We start from the raw sequence: 18,952 nt of genomic DNA, 5'->3' as shown, positions 1-18,952 counted from the left end.
CTCTTGCCTGCAAATCTACTTGACTGAAAATTAAAAAAAAACCCAAAAAACAGATCCAGCTACATAACAGCAGAAGAAAAAAGTTAGCAGAAGAGGTATATAGGCTGATTATGAGTGATTATACGCTGGCAGCACAGCCCCAGAAGTGAACCCTGCCCTTCAAGAGGCTATGATCTCATCCCCTCTGCTAGGGCATAGGGGAATCATGATATACTGGGAAGGGCTGCTATAATAAATGCAAAGTGAAGGGTAGTATCTTTTTGGCTCATTTCCAACTGTTTATGTGACTGCTCAGTGATGACCACGTTCAATCATTTTCTGTTATTCAAAAGGTTAATTCCCAACCTTGACAAACTCTGTGAAGGAGATGGCACTATCTCCATCCTGATCGGCCTCCTGGATTGTCCTGTCAGCAATACTGCCCAGCTGCTCATCTGAAATGTTTACACCAACCATCATCCGCAATACCTGCAAGATACAGAAACCCCAGGAAGTCTGAATATCACCTTTAATAACCTTTAAGCTAAGAGCATTATGGGAGGATGATTCTGAAAGTCTTGTGCAGAGTTTATTCACAGTACTCGGAACAAGGATACCATCCAAGTACCAACCCTGTGTAGGCAGAACTCAGGAAGACCCTTGTTACTGTCTGGAAAATGTTTTCTATGATTAAGATTTTCAGTTCCTTTTGTACACCAAACCTATTGACCAAAACTGCCTCCACACAAATACAGGATACACAAGGATGCCTTTGTGCGCCTCCCCAAACAGAAGTGCAAGCTTCTTCCTCATTCCCAAAAAAGAGTGGAATTCAAAAGAGCTCCTACAAAATGAGTGAATAGGATTCTCGGAAGTTTCAGCTATTTTTCACAAGATTGACAACTGCTTGATTTGACCTTTCCCTGTTTAGGATTGTTTGGTTGCTTTCTGAAGCCTTGCAAGTTGCAAATATGCAATCAAAACTGGACTAGTCAGGTCTTCTCCTTCCTGCCAGTTTGTAAGGTGCTTTTCTGTGCTGCAGACAGAAGTGACCACTTTTGATCAAATGCAGTTCCTTGCTCAAGGTGAGCCACAAATTACTATGTCTACTTGGCAGGATTAGTAGAATGCAGTTACTCCCTACTCAAATCTAGCCTGATGTGCACATCCATGCCATTACAGTAATGACTTCTTGTTGCTTTTCTCCATCCAGGAGGAAGGCAACAAAAGCTTTATCACCATGGGAAAAGAACTGGTCAGATAAACTAATCCACCTCAAAAAAACAGACCCATATCTAGAGTCTTCTTGTCCCTGCCATAAAAACTAAGTATGGTGTTTTTTTGTAGTGGCAGGTTACATCTGCTGATGTCTTTGTTCCAATGGAAGTATAGTCATCCATAAATAATCAAACATGTTAAAAGTTAACCTAATGCTCTGTTGAAGTTTCTGATGGAGTAGGAAGTCTACGCTCTTAACGGAGATTGAAAGACAAAAAAGTCACCACATATTTGAAGCTATGGGTAGGCAGAGTTCAGTCAGCCATACATTTTGTAATGGTCTGTAAGACTGGTCTAACCACGGTCACTTGCAGATGCACTAACTATTGGATCAAAGGCTGCCATTAGACATCTTCCATATTCTGAAGCTGTTTTAGGTCAATGGCACTTTTTTGAAAGGTCACCCAAGTACCAATAAAATCTTTCACAGTTATCAATGCAATGAGCATGTCAACTTCATTCTTTTACAAAAAGCATTCCCAGGGAAAGTTTTTCTTTAAAGGTTAAAGTTGCAAGCTAGATCATCTAAAGACCAAAAGACTCATTTTAAGTCCCACATTAGCCAATAGTGCTCTTTACCTGAAGCAGCTCATCTCGGGATATCTTGTCATCTTTATCCAGGTCATACAGTCGAAAAGCAACTAGAGGGAAGGTAAGAATGAGTCAACTGAGTTCAGGTACTATTTGTTCACCTTTCCCACCCACATATATAAACTTAAATTTCATGCAGTCAAAAACACTGTCTCAAAGCTGGCTGCAATGTAGGTGTTGGGTCATTTTATAATGACCATTGATGTAAATATTAGGCTACAGCTTTTATATGATCCTGTTAAAAATGTTTTATTGAATTATATAATTCAGAGTTCCCACCTACCATGAAAATCAGTTTGCTCCTGCAATTTGCCAGTGTCTCAATATATACAGTCCTCTTCAGAGGATTGCACATTATCATCATCAAGAGACAACAGCGACTTAGAAATCAAGATCAAACCAGTAGTCTATCTAATTGAGTACCCAGCATGACAGTGGTCAATACTAGATTTACAGGAAGACATAAGAGCCTCCCTAATGGACAATTCTATAAATAGCCTGCGTGCAGGGGAAATTTCTTTCTAACCCTGAAGCATGAGAGTTTATCTATCCCTCCTAAATGTACTTAATTCTTTAATTCCATAAGGAATCTTCTTTGCACTGTCACTTCTCTGACTGGCCTACACTTTGCTTGAAGTATATGGTCAAATCAGAGCCTAAAATGCTGATCAGAAGACTGCTGCAGACTACCTAGGAAAGTGGATTACTCCTATATACACTTTGAACATATGCTTCAAGCAGAGTAAGGAACAATCACAAGGGGGAGAGTGGGATGGAGGTATGAAGCCGAGTGGCAATACAATACCACATGAAGGACTGGAGAAAAAGCAAGTGGTATGAGGAAGGGAACTGGAAGGCCCATTCCAGGGAGCATCTCTCAGAACTGCTCTGACATCACAACATCCTATCGTAAGACATTTAGGAAAGAGCTGAAATTAGTCCAGCATAATCAAGTCTCCAGTGAGCTCTGAGAATCCCTGTATGTAAGGCCCTTTTACTGAGCTTCAACATATCCCAGTAGCTTCTGAAATGTCTATGGCAGCCTCTGTTACAATCTACTACTTACAGGTTTTAGTAAGACAGTTTGTATTTAAAAATAAGTACTGCAGTATGTCAGTTCAGACAGTGTCTTTGTGTAGGGTCACTCTCTCAGGAAACATAAGGGTGGAAGACTAAAGAGGCAGGAGGCCAAGGAATGGAATTGTCCAGGTAGAGTGTGAAGTTCCTTACAGTGCAGCTTGTTACTCCTGCTGTTGAGTGGTTCTGGTCCATTCTGGTCTTTGCTTTTTTCATTATCTTCAATGGGTCGGAAGTGGGCCAAAGTCCTCATGAATCCACGGAAATTCACCTGGTCCTCTCTGCATGGTATTACAACAGGTCAATTGTCTAAAATTTAGCATAATACATGTTATCTATTCCAGATGTGAACACAAGCTTCAGTGACCAAACATGTCCCTTCATGACATTTCTGTAGGGGCAAGTTAATTGAGTGTTCTATAGAGTTTTTATTTACATCCAGCAACCCCTTGCCTTCTTGGTCTCCTTTAGTAGAGGGTGACCACAGGAAGTTTCCTTGTGGTCATCCAGGAACAGCAAGTGTTTTCAAGAGCGGTAGCAGAATTATTGGTAGATACATGATACAATGTAGAGAGGAGATGTGGTGTGATGTAGTAAAAAGAAACAAGATTTCTTAAGGTAAGGTTTGATAAGTCACTTAGGTATATTTACTCACCTCAGAAGCATTGTAAGGGGTTTAAGGTTTCTAAAACATTTCCAAATTTCTTAGATGAAGCACAAAATGAGGAACCAGAATTTAGAAATGAACACAAAGGTCTGTGCAAGTAGAATCTCAAAATATCAGGCACTGGTTCTTAAAAATGACTACTAGCTTTGTGTATCAAATTTGACACCTTAAAAGAACTCTAAATTCAGGAAGCGTGAGCTCCCACTTTCTCAAAATTGTGCCCCTTTAAAGGTGCCTAAAGTTGGGCAGCTCAGAAATTTCGGATCCCCAAAATAATTTATTGAAATTTTGTCCAAAGCTTTTTACCATAGGAAACCACACTACCTATGACCACCTCTTCAAGCCCTTTTTATCCAACAAAAGGGGAAGAAAGGCATAAGTCAATCTTGTTTTTCCCTTAGTGGGTCAATGCTGAGGAACTGGGGAGAAGGGTGGAGATCTGACACACTGGACCGAAAAGGGAGTTCCAGGTGCATGAGACAGCTTGGAAGGAGAAAGATAGGAGAACACAGAGAATGATGCAAAGGTGCTCTGAACAAAGTGAAGTGGAGAGGAGACAGATGAAATGCAGTTTATGCTAGACATTCAAGGCAAGGAGCTTACTGAACTGGAGGGTGAGAAGCCAGTGAAGCAACTACAACCTGTGCAGAGGCAAGAAAGAGGAGAACATCAGTGAGCCCAAAGGAAATTACAAAAGTCAAGGCAAAAGAAATCCAAGGGCTTGGACAAGGGTCTTGGCAGTGGCAATAAGAATGGATAATTTTGGAGATGTAAAACAGTTTGAGGGGAAGAGAAAGAAGAGTCTGGTTTTCGTCATGTTAAGTTTTAGCTGGTGGTATGGTATCCAAGATGTCAGATGCAGATTTGAGAATCAGTATTCAGGTGGCAGCAGAAGCCATGTAGCAGGTTGACATTACCTATTGAGAGAAGGCCAAGGACAAACCCCTACAAAGAAAGGGAAAGAGGAGGAGCCCCCAAAGAAGATACTGAAGGATCAAAGTAATCTAGAAGAGCAGTGTCTGAATCCCAGAGAAAGTGTCTCTAGAAGGGTCCGACTGACTATGTCAAGACAGCAAGAAGAATGAGGACAAAGAAGAGGCCTTATAGCTGATGGATTGACAGTCTGCCAAGCTGGAGACTGGGGTGCAGGATAAGGCAGCTTACACTTGAATGTCACTTTTCATTGACGTTTATGATTCTGGGAGGAGGGTAACGTGGTTTAAAGAAAGTCCAAAAGGTGAAGAACCAGACAATTAGGGAGTAAAGCTGCTTGATAAGAGATACTAGTGCTAGAAGTGCGTTTGTAGCCGATAAGTCTCTATTGGCTCCTCTATGCAGGGTTGTTGTTGCCATATTGGTCCCAGGATATTAGAGAAAGTGGGAGAGAGGTAATATCTTTCATTGGACTAACTTCTGTTAATGAGAGAGAAGTTTTCAAGCTTACACAGAGCTGTTCTTTAGGTCTGAGAAATGTACTCAGTGTCACAGCTAAATACAAGATAAACAATCTGTTCCAACATAAGTAGTTAACATATTTCAAGGCTCCTGGACTTTCACCGGAGGCATTCAGCAGCATGAAACAGGAATGGAGAATAGGTTGACATGTGACCCAGAACTGAGTACTGATTAAGGATCATAACACCCTGGTATGGTAGGCAAATGTCCCCATATTACAGATGGGAAACCATTCAAGAGAAGTTAAGTGACTGCCCAAAGTCTCACAGCAAATCCATGGCAAGACTGAAGATGGATACCTAGATTCTAATTCCTACTCCCATGCTTTAGCCATACACATACCTCTGATTAGAACTTTGCAATGTTTGTCACAAAACTTGTAGACCATTTGGAAATGCATTCAGTAGGAACTTACCCCTCTGGGAAAAAGGCATTGATAATCCGGTCTCCAAGGGGGTTGATGGCAAGCTCAGGAATCCGTTGGAAGTCTTCACGGCTAAGGGAAGCAAGAATATGAGAGTCTTCATAAACTTAGCTGTAGAGAAAGTTGCATAAAGACTGAGTAAAGTCTAATGAAAGGATCCACAATTCAGCATACCCATTTGGATTTTACTTCTTCGGAAAAGTACTTTGCTGTTTGCTTTCCAACCATAATAGTGCAATAGCTGTTAAAAGTTTATTAATGGCACCAAGATAAGGAGAATAGTGCTGAGCTTGTATTACATTACACGCCTATAATAGTGCTAATTTATCAAGTTAATACCACTTCTCAGATACAGCAAATACCAATTTGTGCAAGCAATTCTACCAAAGAATTTTAGTTATCCCTTTAGAATGATTGGACAATATGCAACTACAATAAAAGAAAGCAACATAATGAAAAGCAAGCAACAACTAAAGTAAATTGTGTTTAGGAACAGAGTCACTTGAGTTGGAAGGAACTTTAAATTAATTTATCTGGAGCGATGTATCACAGCCTTGATATCCCCAAAAGCCACTAATCAATTTTCAGGTTTTAAATTTTAAATTTTTCTGTCTGGACCCTTTGTTGTATGAGCAAGATATTTATATAATGCTGTGGAAGTTAAAGTTGAGCTTGTTTCCTGTATCGAACAGGAAGTTTTCCCTACTTTAGAACAGTAGCCATTTTCTATAGGCGCCCATCTAAACGAAATAGCTGTGCTGCTTAAAAACTACACCGGTGGACGAAATTATAGTATAAAAGACTGTTCACTTGTATAGCTTATTCAAATTAAGAACGCAAAATAAGCAACAATAAAGCACCTTTATAGTTATACTGCTGTTTGTTAAAAAAAAAAAAAAAGTCTGACCAGTATAACTGTCAGTAATTGGTACAAGACTTCCTTATTCATTTAGACCTGTAGCTGGAAAGGTATTAATCAGTGGTAGAGGTCAAGACATACTAAAATGCTGGTTGAAAATGTAAACACATTTCTGGCAAGCAGCAATAATTTCAAACTCTTCCTTGTTGGGTGCCCAATTTGTGACCTTGTGCCAGATTTGCAGAAATACTAAACACCGATAATTCCACTTGAAATCAACAGGAGCTCTGGGCACTCAGCCCTTCTGAAATTCAGCTAAAAGGTATCAAGTTGGGCACTCAAGAACTAGTTGCTTTTGAAAACTGTCTTAAGCAAATGAAGTGGCGATACCAGATACAGTCAGTTCAAGCTTCTCGAAGCACCAAACCTAGTAATGCAGGAACTTGAACATTATGAGCTACCACTTCACAGAACTATAAACATTAGACAGAAAGACCCATGGAGTCTAGTCTCACCTATTGCCAGTGGGGAACTGCTCCCCACAATGTTCTCTAGTGCTCTTCCAGTCTAGTTTTAAAATTTCTCCTGCTGATGATATACTTGCAGACCCAGCTGTAGCATAACTATTGCTGGGGTCCCAATTTAAGTTCCCTCTGTGTGGTCACGCAGCTGCCTATTAAGCCTCGCGCAGGGGCTCAGGGCTGCAGCAGGGAGAGATTCTTCTCTCCCAGCACAGATCTGCTGCGGCAAGAGAGAGGAGCCCCTCCCAACCCTTGGCCCAGCCCAGCCCTGCCAGAGCTGCTGCAGCCAGGGAGAGGCACCTCTCCCCCAGCCTGGAGCTGCTGCAGCGAGAGAGGGCTGAGGTGAAGTCCTCTCTCCCCACTGCAGCCCCAGGGCAGCCTGCATCCCAAACCCTTCATCCCTGGCCCCACTCCTGTGCCCACACCAACCCTCTGCCTCAGACCTGAGCCCCCTCCCACAACCCAAACCACTCATTCAGAGCCTGCACCCTCAGCCAGAGCCCTAATCTCCCCCACATCCCAACCCTCTGCCCCCTCTGACACTACAAACCCCTCAGCCTCACCCCACCCCATGAATTTGTTACATGCACCAATATGGAGGCGATGTGTCATGGCCATACTAGTGCACATAACAAAATTCATTCCGCACATGGATATATAAATGGAACACTGGTCCCAATTATAGTATATGTGTCATAACATGGTTAAAACTGACTATGGTCTTAGAGTATAGTGGTGAAATGATCAGTTTTTTTGACCGTCTCCGAACAATGCTACTGCCCTGTGCATGCCCATGCCTGTGTTAATCTTCAGAGACATGATTAAGAACCATCTATACATCAAAAATAGATGGCCATGTTGTAACCCAAACCCCTCAATACTGTTGTATTTGAAACAGATGAGGAGCATAATACATTAGTGATTTAAACAAAGATGTAGTGAAGCATCTACGTTGGGATAAGAGCCATTTTAACTACAGTGTTTTGGCTCCAATACCAATGTGTAGGACCCTACCAAATTCACAGTCCATTTTAGTCAATTTCATAGTCATAGGATTTTAAAAATTGTAAATTTAGTGATTTCAGCTCTTTAAATCTGAAATGTCATGGTGTTGTAATTGATGGGGTCCTGACCCAAAAAGGAGCTGTAGGAGGAAGGGGGTCACAAGGTTGTTTTTGGAGAGGGTTGCGATACTGCTACCCTTACTTCTGTGCTGCTGCTGGCTGTGGTGCTGCCTTCAGAGCTGGGTGCCGGGCCAACAGCTGCTGCTCTTACTACAACACTGTCTTCAGAGCTGGACAGAGCGGCAATACTGCAACGCCCCTAAGATAACATTGTGATCCCCTTGCAACTCCCTTTTGGGTCAGGACCCCCAATTTGAGAAAAGCTGGTCTCTCCCATGAAATCTGTATAATATAGGGTAAAAAGCACACAAGACCAATCTTCGTGGTCCATAACGCATTTTTCATGGCCAAGAATTTGGTAGGACCCTCCCAATGCGTACAAGCCACTGAAAGCAACTACTCCCACATCCTGTCTAGAAATTTCCATTGACATTACAGATTCCTTGCGTGTTAAATTTCAGCTTCAGAAAACTTACATTCAACAGTTCAGCCTTATGTTGTGCCTGGTTTATGGCAAGAGAGATTAAAAATTAACTACAAGTAACCCCTAGGTTTCAAATCCACTTCTATTTTTGTTCATTAAGGGGACATTATGGGGTAGGTATTATAATTGGAATAGCAGCAACAGTCATAAAAATAACTGACTGCAGAAAGGCAAGTTGTACCTCATTTTATACACCAAGGCCCCTCAGAGTCATTAGGGACCTACTTCACCTGGCTAAGGCTGGAGCCTACAGGAAACTGGATGTTCTATTTCTTCCTTGTTCATGTGCCATAGCAACAGGCTTCTCCCAGTGAGACTTTCCAGGAACCCTGTTTCTACTAAAACCTTGCTTAAAAGTTGCTTTGCCTATGATCTTTAACTGCAAATTGATTCGTCTACATAATAAAGAGTATCCATGACATTTTTCAGTACTAAACAAGTGTTTCTGCTGCAAACTAGTAGCTTCTAGGTAGGCTATGTATTTCTGAACTGTGGGATGTGTCTCCTGAAGGGAACACAAGAGCCCAACATGGGGAGGGGGGGAAGACACCCAGCTCATTGCCTTGTCCCAAGCAGCTGAAGGGCCATTACTGGCCACTCATTCTTTCACAGGCTACTGCTCTTATGTTCTGTCTTCCTTGACTAGGTGGTCATACAGAGTGCTGTTTCCCTGATGTCTGACAAGACAGTGAGCACCCCTGCATAGAACTGAGGAAAGTACTGAAGAGAGAATGTGACAGCAGCTGTGGTGGTGGATAAATGGAAGACAGTTCTCAAAAGTGAGGAAAGGGGAAACAGGAGGAACTACTGGAGAAGTGGAGCGAGAAATAAAAGTGAAATAAAGGGAGGAGAAAACTGGCAAGGAGAGTAAAGCTTTGTCTATGCCGGTTTAAAAAACAAACAGAATTTTGGGGAAGTTTCCCTGTGTAGTCCAGGCCAGAGAGCTGGGAAACAAATGTCAGAAGTGGAAGAGAGAACTAGAAGAAGAATGGGGGGAGAGAGGAAATGAAAAACAAAGCAAAGCAGAAAAATACAAAGGATCACAAATGGGTAAATGAGTCAGGTGAGATAGGGAGTGGCACTATATGCAAAAGCAAGCATAGAGTCAAATATAGTAAAAAAAAATTAAGTGACATGCAGAACTGTAGAATCTCTAGAGATAGAAATTCCATGCTTGAATAATAAGACTAGCAGTAGGAATATACTACAGCCCACCTGACCAGGATGGTGATGGTGAAATGCTTAGGGAGATTACTGGTTTTCTGTTTTTGTAGCCTCTCTAATGGGGGATTTCAGCTATTCCCATATTGAATGGGAACATATCACCTCAGTACCGGATACAGAGAAAAAAATTGTACACACCATTAATGAGAGCTTCTTGGAGCAGCTAGTCCTAGAAGCCACAAAGGGAGAGGGAATTTTTGACTTAGTCCTAAGTCCTCAGGATTTGGTCCAAGAGGTGACTATAGCTGAACTACTCAGTAATTGTGACCACAACGTAATTAAATTTAACATCTTTGTAGAGGGAAAACTACCAAAGAAACCCACCACAGTAGCATTTAACTTCAAACAGGGAAACTACATAACATTGAGGTGGCTAGTTAAACAGAAATTAAAAGGAATAATCACAGAAGTAAAATGCCTGCAAGCTGCATGGAAACTTTTTTTAAAAAAAATACCGTAACAGAGGCTCCAACTATATGTACACCCCCAAATTAAAAAAAAAATAAAACAAAACAAAACCACCACAGTATGAGGGTCAAAAAATGCCACCATGGCTAAACAAAGTAAGAGGTGGTTAGAGACAAAAGGACATCTTTTAAAAATTTGAAGTCAAATCCTACTGAGCAAAGAAAAAAGGAGCATAATTTCTGGCAAATCAAGTATGATTAGGCAGGCCAAAAAAGACTTTGAAGAACTAGCAAAAGACCCAAAAATTTAACATAAGCAGGCTTCCTGCTTAACAATCAGTAGGGCCACTGGAAAATCAAAATGCTAAGGAAACACTCAAAGACGACAAGTCCACTGTGGAGAAACTAAATGAATTCTTTGCGTCTGAGGTCACTGCAGAGATTGTGAAGAGATTCCCACACCTGAACCACTCTTTTTAGGTGATAAGTTTGAGGAACTATCCCAGATTGCAATAGAGGTGGTTTTGGAACAAACTGATAAATTAAACAGTAATTTACCACCACGACCAGATGGTTCTGAAGGAACTTTAATTTGAAATTGCAGAACTACTAACTGTGGTACGTAATCTATTGCTTAAATCAGCCTCTGTACCAGATGACTGACATAGCTATTGTAACACCATTTAAAAAAAACAAAACAAAAAAAAAACCTCCACACTCCAGAGGCAATTCAGGCCAGTAAGCCTAATTCAGTATCAGGGAAACTGAAACTATAGTAACTAACAGAATTATCAGACATAGATGAAAATTATATGCTGGGGAAGAGTCAACATGGCTTTTGTGAAGGGAAATCACACCTCACCAATCTATTAGAATTCTTTGAGGGCAAAGGTGATTCAGTTTATATACTGTACTTGGACATTCAGAAAGCCTTTCATAAAAATCCCACACCAAAGGCTCTTAAGCGAAGTAAGGAGTCATGGGATACATTGGAAGGTTCTCTCTTGGATCAGTAACTGGTTAAAAGGTAGGAAAAACTGGTCAGAGGAGCAAGGTAAAGAGTGGAGTCCTCCAATAATCTGTACTGCTCAGCATATTCAAATGATCTGGGAAAAAGGGGCAAATAGTGTAGTGGCAAAGTTTGTGGACAATACTAAATTACTTGAGAGTTAAGTCCAAAGCTGATTGAAGAGTTACAAAGGGAGCTCACAAAACTGGCTGACAAGGCAGGAAAATGGCAGATGAAATTCAGCATTGATTAATGTGAAGTAATGCACATTTGAAAATAATTATCCCAACTATGCATCTGAAGTGATGGGGTCTAAATTAGCTGTTACCTCTGAAGAAAAAGATCTTGGAGTATTTGTGGAGGGTTTTCTGAAAACATCTGCTCAATGTGCAGCAGCAGCAGCTTCCCGCCCCCAAATCCCCAACAATGTTAGGAACCATTAGGAAAGGGTTGATGATAAAGACAGAATATCATAATGCCACTGTACAAATACATGACACCCCCACACTTTGAATACTCCATGCAGTTTTGGTCAACCCATATCAAAAAAAGGTTTGCCTTTCTCAATACTTTTTTCAATTCAGAGATAACTAGGGGTATGGAACAGCTTCCACATGAGAAATTAAAAAAACAGACTGTTCATCTTAGGAAAAAAGATGACTAAGAGGGGATATGATAGAGGTCTATAAAATCATGAATGGTGTGGAGAAAGTGAATAGGAAGTGTTATTTACTCTTTACAACACAAGAACCAGGGGTCACCCAATTAACTTAATAGGCAGCAGGTTTAAAACAAACATAAAAAAGGACTTCACACAATGCAGTCAGCTAGAATTCATGGCCGGGGGATGTTGAAGGCCAAAAGTATAACTGGATTAAAAAAATTAGATAAATTCCTGCAGGATAGGTCCACCAATGGTTATTAGCCAAGATGGTCAGGGATGCAAGCCCATGACCTGGGGCAGAAGAATCACACGATAATTGCCTTCTTCTGTTCATTTCCTCTGAAGCATCTGGCACTGGCCATTATCAAAAGACTGGATAACTGGGCTAGATGGATCATTGGTCTCAGCCAGTATGGCCATACTTATGTTCTAGATGTGGTATTTGCATCAGTGCATGAAAAAACAGTTAATTTGTTTATTTTAGACAAAACTAGAATCCTTCTTCCCCCCAGTACATTTGTAAAACACTCACGTCCAGACACACAAGTATTCCAACCAATTTCATAGAAGATTAGGGATGGAAGAGACCTCGGGAGGTCATCTAGTCCAACCCCCTGCTCAAAGAGGGAAGAATCCCAACTAAATCATCCCAGCCAGGGCTGTGTCAATCTGGGCCTTAAAAACCAGTAGGACGGAGATTCCACCACTTCCCTAGGTAACCCATTCCAGTGCAATTTTTAATAGCCAACCTAGATCTTCCCCACTGCAACTTGAGACTGTTCCTTGTTCTGCCATCTGCCACCACTGAGAACAGCCTCGCTCCATCCTCTTTGGAATCCCACTCCAGGTAGTTGAGGGTTGCTATCAAATCCCCCCTCACTCTTCTCTTCTACGGACTAAATAAGACCAGTTCCCTCAGCCTCTCCTCATAAGTCATGTGTCCCATCCCCCTAATCATTTTCATTGCCCTCTACTGGATGCTCTCCAATTTGTCCACATCCTTTCTGTAGTGGGGGGCCCAAAACTGGATGCAATACTCCAGATGTGGCCTCACCAGTGCCGTATAGAGGGGAATAATCACTTCCCTCAATCTGCTGGCAATGCTCCTACTAATGCAGCCCAATATGCTGTTGGCTTCTTGGCAACAAGGGCACACTGTTGACTCATATCCAGCTTCTCATCCACTGTAATCTCCAGGTCCTTTTCTGCATAACTGCCATTTAGCCAGTCAGTCCCCAGTCTGTAGCATGGGATTCTGCCGTCCTAAGTGCAGGACTCTGCACTTGTCCTTGTTGGACCTCAGATTTCTTTTGGCCCAATCCTCTAATTTGTCTAGGTCACTCTGGACCCTATCCCTACCTTCCAGTATATCTACCTCTCCCCTGAGCTTAGTGTCATCAGCAAACTTGTGAGGGTGCAATCCATCCCATCATCCAGATCATTAATGAAGGTGTTGAACAAAAACAGCCCCAGGACAGACCCCTGGGGCACTCCGCTTGATACTGGCTGCCAACTAGACATGGAGCCATTGATAACTACCCGTTGAGCCCAACCATCTAGCCAGCTTTCTAGCCACCTTTAGTCCATTCATACAATCCATCCTTTAACTTGCTGGCAAGAATACTTTGGGAGACCATATCAAAAGCTTTGCTAAAGTCAAGATATATCACGTCCACCACTTTCCCCATATCCACAGAGCCAGTTCTCATCATAGACAGCAATCAGGTTGGTCAGGCACGACTTGCCCTTGGCGAATCCATGTTGACTGTTCCTGATCACCTTCCTTTCCGAGTGCTTCAAAATGGATTCGAGGACCTGCTCCATGATTTTTCCAGGGACTGAGGTCAGGCTGTAGTTCCCCAGATTCTCCTTCTTCCTGTTTTTAAAGATGGGCACTATATTTGCCTTTTTCCAGTCATCCGGGACCTCTCCTGATTGCCATGAGTTTTCAAAGATAACGGTCAAAGGCTCTGCAATCACATCAGCCAACTCCCTCAGCACCCTCGAATGCATTAGATCCGGCCCCATGGACTTGTGCATGTCAAATATTGACAAATATCCCCGAAACAATGCCCTGATGTAGGCAGCAGCTACTTTTATTGATTACATCATGGTGCCATTCTCTCATTTTTAGGACTTCATTGTGTTTTTCACATTTCTATGTTAAAATAACTTAGCTGACTAACTCATTTTCTGTAATAAGGCATAATTAAGACTGAGGCTACGGGAGACCATAAAATCATTCCTTGTTATTGTTACTGTTCTAATAGTGCTTTAAAATATTTGATGGGTGAACTGACCAACTCTATTCTGTACCATGAGCAAGTGTGCTGCACATCAGTGCTAATTTTCAGAATAGTAATCTATTCAACAAAGGTTCAGTTTGATCTGAACCAATTTTTCCTCTCCAAATTTTAAAAAAAAACAACTGCCACTTAATAATAAAAACCCAAAACCAACTGTTTGCCCAGATGTACTCCAGAGCCCAGAGCTTGTGAATCTGACCTGGAATTGTGTAATTTTTCCCTTGCTTGTTTAGTGGGAACTCATCTCTTATAAATTAAGAGTTTCAGAGCCTCATGTTTTGAGCACTGGAATAGAAAGGGAGTGCAATTCCATTATCCATAAAGTCACTCCTCTCTGGGACTAAATGGATTTAGAATCTCCAACTTTCTACCTTTGTCATTGTTTGTTCTGGATGATTTTTCTGAGCATAGAACTTCCTACTTCAGACTCCAAGACCTTATCAGCACTGGAAGTTAAACTGTTTGCTACAGTCATGTACATACCCTTTGAAACCAATGGTCAGGCAAATATGTGACAGGGAGTTTGACACTGCAGGAGTAGTTTAGTAATTATTCACCCTAGTAAAGGCAAATGAACTCCCTTTTCCACAAAAGTTTCTACTCTTAAGCTACACTATTATAGACTGGGCCACAACTAGCAGTAATATATTTATTTGTATAAACTCAATGGATTAGTTTTAAGCCTCGACAGAGGAAATAGGTGTGAATTGGATCCAAAAAAGTCTATTTAGCAGCCACCACTTTCACACGCTAACTTTGATGTTTGAACTGTTGGGTAGAGTAAAAAAAGGTTTATGTACATCTGTGTAGGAATTCAAGATTAACATGAAAATAACTGGGGTTAGAAATGGTTTCCCAACACAGTACACTTCCCTGTTTATCTTGAAGTAGAACTGGCAAACTTATGGATAAATGGCTTTTCAACTCATATGAAAACATTCCTAAAAAAATTCTCATTCTGGTAGAGACTAATTTTTTCTAACAAAAAATGACTACGTGTTTGGTTCTGTTTGTGTCCAGTGCAACACTAAAATTTGCATCAAAAGGTTAACCCATTTTCAAAGTTTGCCTGTGAAAAATTGCTAATTTTAGAGGAGTCTAGCTTCAATCATATGTCCACTCCATGGACACAGCCTTTACAACAGTATTTTGTCTCAGTCAATTGTTAACATGTCTTTGCCAATGAAAAAATAAGACTAACACTAAATTTCTTATTCTAATAAGGATCACGACATCTTGCTTGGAGCTGAAATAATTCAGAACAGATTTAGCACTCATCTTTTCAGGATGCAAACCCCCAAAAGCTATGGTTTACTGTAAACCACATCTCTGAAGTTTAAGAATAAGGCTGAACTAGAGCTATTTGCAACGATCCCACTTGGCTATTTCAACTGGGATCAATGAGTCAGTGATCAAGGTTATTCATTCTCAGACAGTGGTCCACTGAACGCAATCTATGGAGTGCTTCCTGGAGGTCTGCAAATCTGTTTGTCAAAATTTTCACACTGATAGATATCCAACTTATGTCTTACAGAGAAAAAAAGCTGTGCACAGACTAGTGTACCTGAGCTAGCTTAAATCCAACAATAGCAGTGAAGACGGTATAGCACTACCTTTCGTTTGGGTAGTACAAGCCTAGCACAGACTCTGGATAAGAACAGAGTGGGCTAGCAAACATTGAAGCCCGTGTTGTGCTATCTTCACTGCTCCTCTTACCTATGCTAGCTGCATTCAAGCTAGTGTGAATAGGCTAGCCCTTGCACAGTAGATGTACCCTCAGATTTCAAGAACTGATGCTTGCTATTAGTTATAGCCCATTCCAAGGCTGAGTTTCTGGAGGTTTATTTGGCTAAACAAACCCCAATCAATTCTTCACACTTTGAATGGATGACTGATCTGTTACGTGTTTCCTTGTTGTGAATTCAGTAGATCAAATTTGCAAGAGACATCAAAATGGAAGGGTAGCAAACGTGAAGAAAACCGAAATCCCAAATTATCTCAGTAGATGAAGGACAATTCAGTATTAACGTAACAGTTCAACAACCCCAAAGAAAAGGTTAACAGTAAAGACATAAAACAGGTGGGGACATAACCAAGACACTGCACTCATGAAATTAAAACAAGTTTAATTTTTGTTTGTGAATATATATTTAGCAAACCAGAAAGTAACAATGTCAGAGGGGAAAGTGTTATGAAGAATCGACTTCAAACTTTTCTGTTTGAAACTCTGGGGCCTGGTTGATTGGCACAGTGCTTAATTCAGTTTTCACTTTATTTTTGTAGTTCTCATTTGAAAGTTGTACACAGAAGACAAACTGAAGAACTCACACCCTGGACCCTTTTGATATGAACAACTACTTTTAAGAACACCATTCATGGCCCCCCCAGACCCCAGATACTTGGCACCCACTCTCCTGATTGTTCTTTTAAATGTATTTTATATACTTTGCTCAATAAAAGGTGCAAATGAACTATAAGTGAATGATTTGCAGATCAAACCAGTATCAAGTTCACTAGGCATCACCAAGATAATTAATAGCCTGTGACTCAGCAGCAACACAAACAATCCTTTTAGTCACAGAAGCAGCTGCAAAGAGGGGATCATGAAACAACTTTTGTGATAAGTATTTATAAAAGTTAGAGGTGACCTACAAAAGAAAATGTGTTCGTATAATAAAAGGCTTGAAATTTTCTTTTGTTTAAATCTTAGAAATATCAGGAATGTTAAGTCTGGTCTTGTATTTTTCGGAGAGATTTCTTGCATGGCTCAGACTGTATATTCACATTACAACCCTATGCAGCTTTCTGAACTCACTTCTAAAACATCTTTTGGTTTAAAATACATTTCCACAAAGTGATAGGAAGGTTTTGCCCTGAGGACAACGAATATTTAGAAGGATCTCAACTAAGTTCACAGGTGTTAGAGCTGTAAGCAATCTGAACAAAAAATAATTCTGTCTCAGTCAGGTTCTCACTTGCATGGTTTACCTGATGCTATACCTATCAGTCCTCCACAGAATTTCATATAAGACAAGACCTGAATTTAATATAAACAGGCAAAAAGAAAACTTTTTATAATGTCTTTTGCACCTTCTATAGAAAAGAAGAAGAATGGCAGCAAAGTAGGGCTGTCAATCGCAGTTAACTCACACAATTAACTCAAAAAAATTAATCGCGATTAATTGCATTTTTAAAATCACACTGTTAAACAGAATACCAATTGAAATTTATTAAATATTTTGGATGTTTTTCTACATTTTCATATATATTCATTTCAATTACAACAGAATACAAAGTATACACTGGTCACTTTATATTATTTTTTATTACAAATATTTGCATTGTAAAAACGATAAACAGAAGAAACAGTATTTTTCAATTCACCTCATACAAGTACTGTAGTGCATTCTCTTCATTGTGAAAGTGCAAACAGGTTTTTTTTCTTACATAACTGCACTCAAAAACAATGCAAAACTTTAGAGCCTACAAGTCCACTCAGTCCTACTTCTTGTTCAGCCAATCACTAAAGCAAACAAGTTTGTTCGCATTTATGGGAGATAATGCTGCCCACTTCTTATTTAAAATGTGTCCAGAAATTGAGAACAGGCATTTGTATGGCACTTTTGTAGCTGGCATTGCAAGGTATTTACGTGCCAGATATGATAAACATTTGTATGCCCCCAGAGGACATGCTTCCATGCTGATGATGCTTGTTAAAAAATAATGTGTTAATTAAATTAGTGACTGAACTCCTTGGGGGAGAAGTGCACATCTCTGGCTCTGTTTTACCCGCATTCTGCCATATATTTCATGTTATAGTACTCTCCGATGACTCAGCATATGTTGTTCATTTTACAAACACTTTCATTGCAGATTTGACAAAACACAAAGAAGGTACCAATGGGAGGTTTCTAAAGATAGCTACAGCATTCAACCCAAGGTTTAAGAATCTGAAGTGCCTTCCAAAATCTGAGAGGGATGAGGTGGGGAGCATGCTTTCAGAAGTCTTAAAAGAGCAACACTCCTATGCGGAAACTACAGAACACGAACCACCAAAAAAGAAAATCAACCTTCTGCTGGTGGCATCTGACTCAGATGATGAAAACGAACATACATCAGTTCACACTGTTTGAATTGTTATCGAGCAGAACCAGTCATCAGCATGGACGCATGTCCTTTGGAATGGTGGTTGAAGCATGAAGGGACATATGAATCTTTAGTGCATCTGACATGTAAATATCTTGCAATGCCAGCTACAATTGTGCCATGTGAACACCTGTTCTCACTTTAGGTGACATTGTGAACAAGAAGCAGGCAGCATTATCTTCTGCAAACAAACAAACTTGTTTGAGAGATTAGCTGAAGAAGAAATAGGACTGAGTGGATTTGTAGGCTCTAATGTTTTACATTGTTTTGGTTTTGAGTGTTTTTTTTTTTTAAACAATTCTATATATGTAAAATACTATTATTTTTAGTGCAAATATTTGTAATCAAAAATATAAAGTAAGCCCTGTACATGTTGTATTCTGTGTTGTAATTGAAATCAATATATTTGAAAATGTAGAAAATATCCAAAATAAATAGAATATCATTTAAATAACAGTGTGATTAAAATAATTGTGATTAATCATTTGACAGCCCAATAGCAAAGTGTTTTAGCTAAAAGTTTAGCATGTCTTGCCCCCATATCTGTCTCTAAGAGCATTGAGTAAGTGGCAGAAAATTTCCAAAACTCACAATAAGTGGAAGATACAACTATGGAAGCTGCCGTTTTGTGGGTCCTCATGCTGCAGATATTAGTGTTGAAGAAAAGGCTTGCTGAGGCTTTGGGGAAGCAATATTTTAAGCCTAACAATGTTTTTAAAGGTGTTTCAGAAAACTGC

General features: G+C 40.3%; 1 protein-coding gene across 2 annotated transcripts in view; it reads right to left on the bottom strand.

Moving 5' to 3' along the window:
* The window catches only part of CHP1 (calcineurin like EF-hand protein 1), a 37,185-nt gene that overhangs the window by 3,068 nt on the left and 15,165 nt on the right, over window positions 1-18,952 (bottom strand). For both annotated transcript variants that reach the window (XM_045013896.1, XM_045013897.1), the window contains 4 exons: window positions 5,463-5,543; window positions 3,079-3,206; window positions 1,837-1,898; window positions 346-468 (listed from right to left, as the gene is read on the bottom strand). In XM_045013896.1, the coding sequence (XP_044869831.1) occupies window positions 346-468; window positions 1,837-1,898; window positions 3,079-3,206; window positions 5,463-5,543 (394 nt within the window). The remainder of the gene's footprint in view (window positions 1-345; window positions 469-1,836; window positions 1,899-3,078; window positions 3,207-5,462; window positions 5,544-18,952) is intronic.

This window comes from Mauremys mutica, chromosome 4 (assembly GCF_020497125.1).
Source record: "Mauremys mutica isolate MM-2020 ecotype Southern chromosome 4, ASM2049712v1, whole genome shotgun sequence".
In the NCBI taxonomy this organism is placed as follows: domain Eukaryota; kingdom Metazoa; phylum Chordata; order Testudines; family Geoemydidae; genus Mauremys; species Mauremys mutica.
The sequence above is the reverse complement of the archived record's forward strand: the minus strand, read 5'-3'. Positions and strand labels throughout refer to the sequence as shown.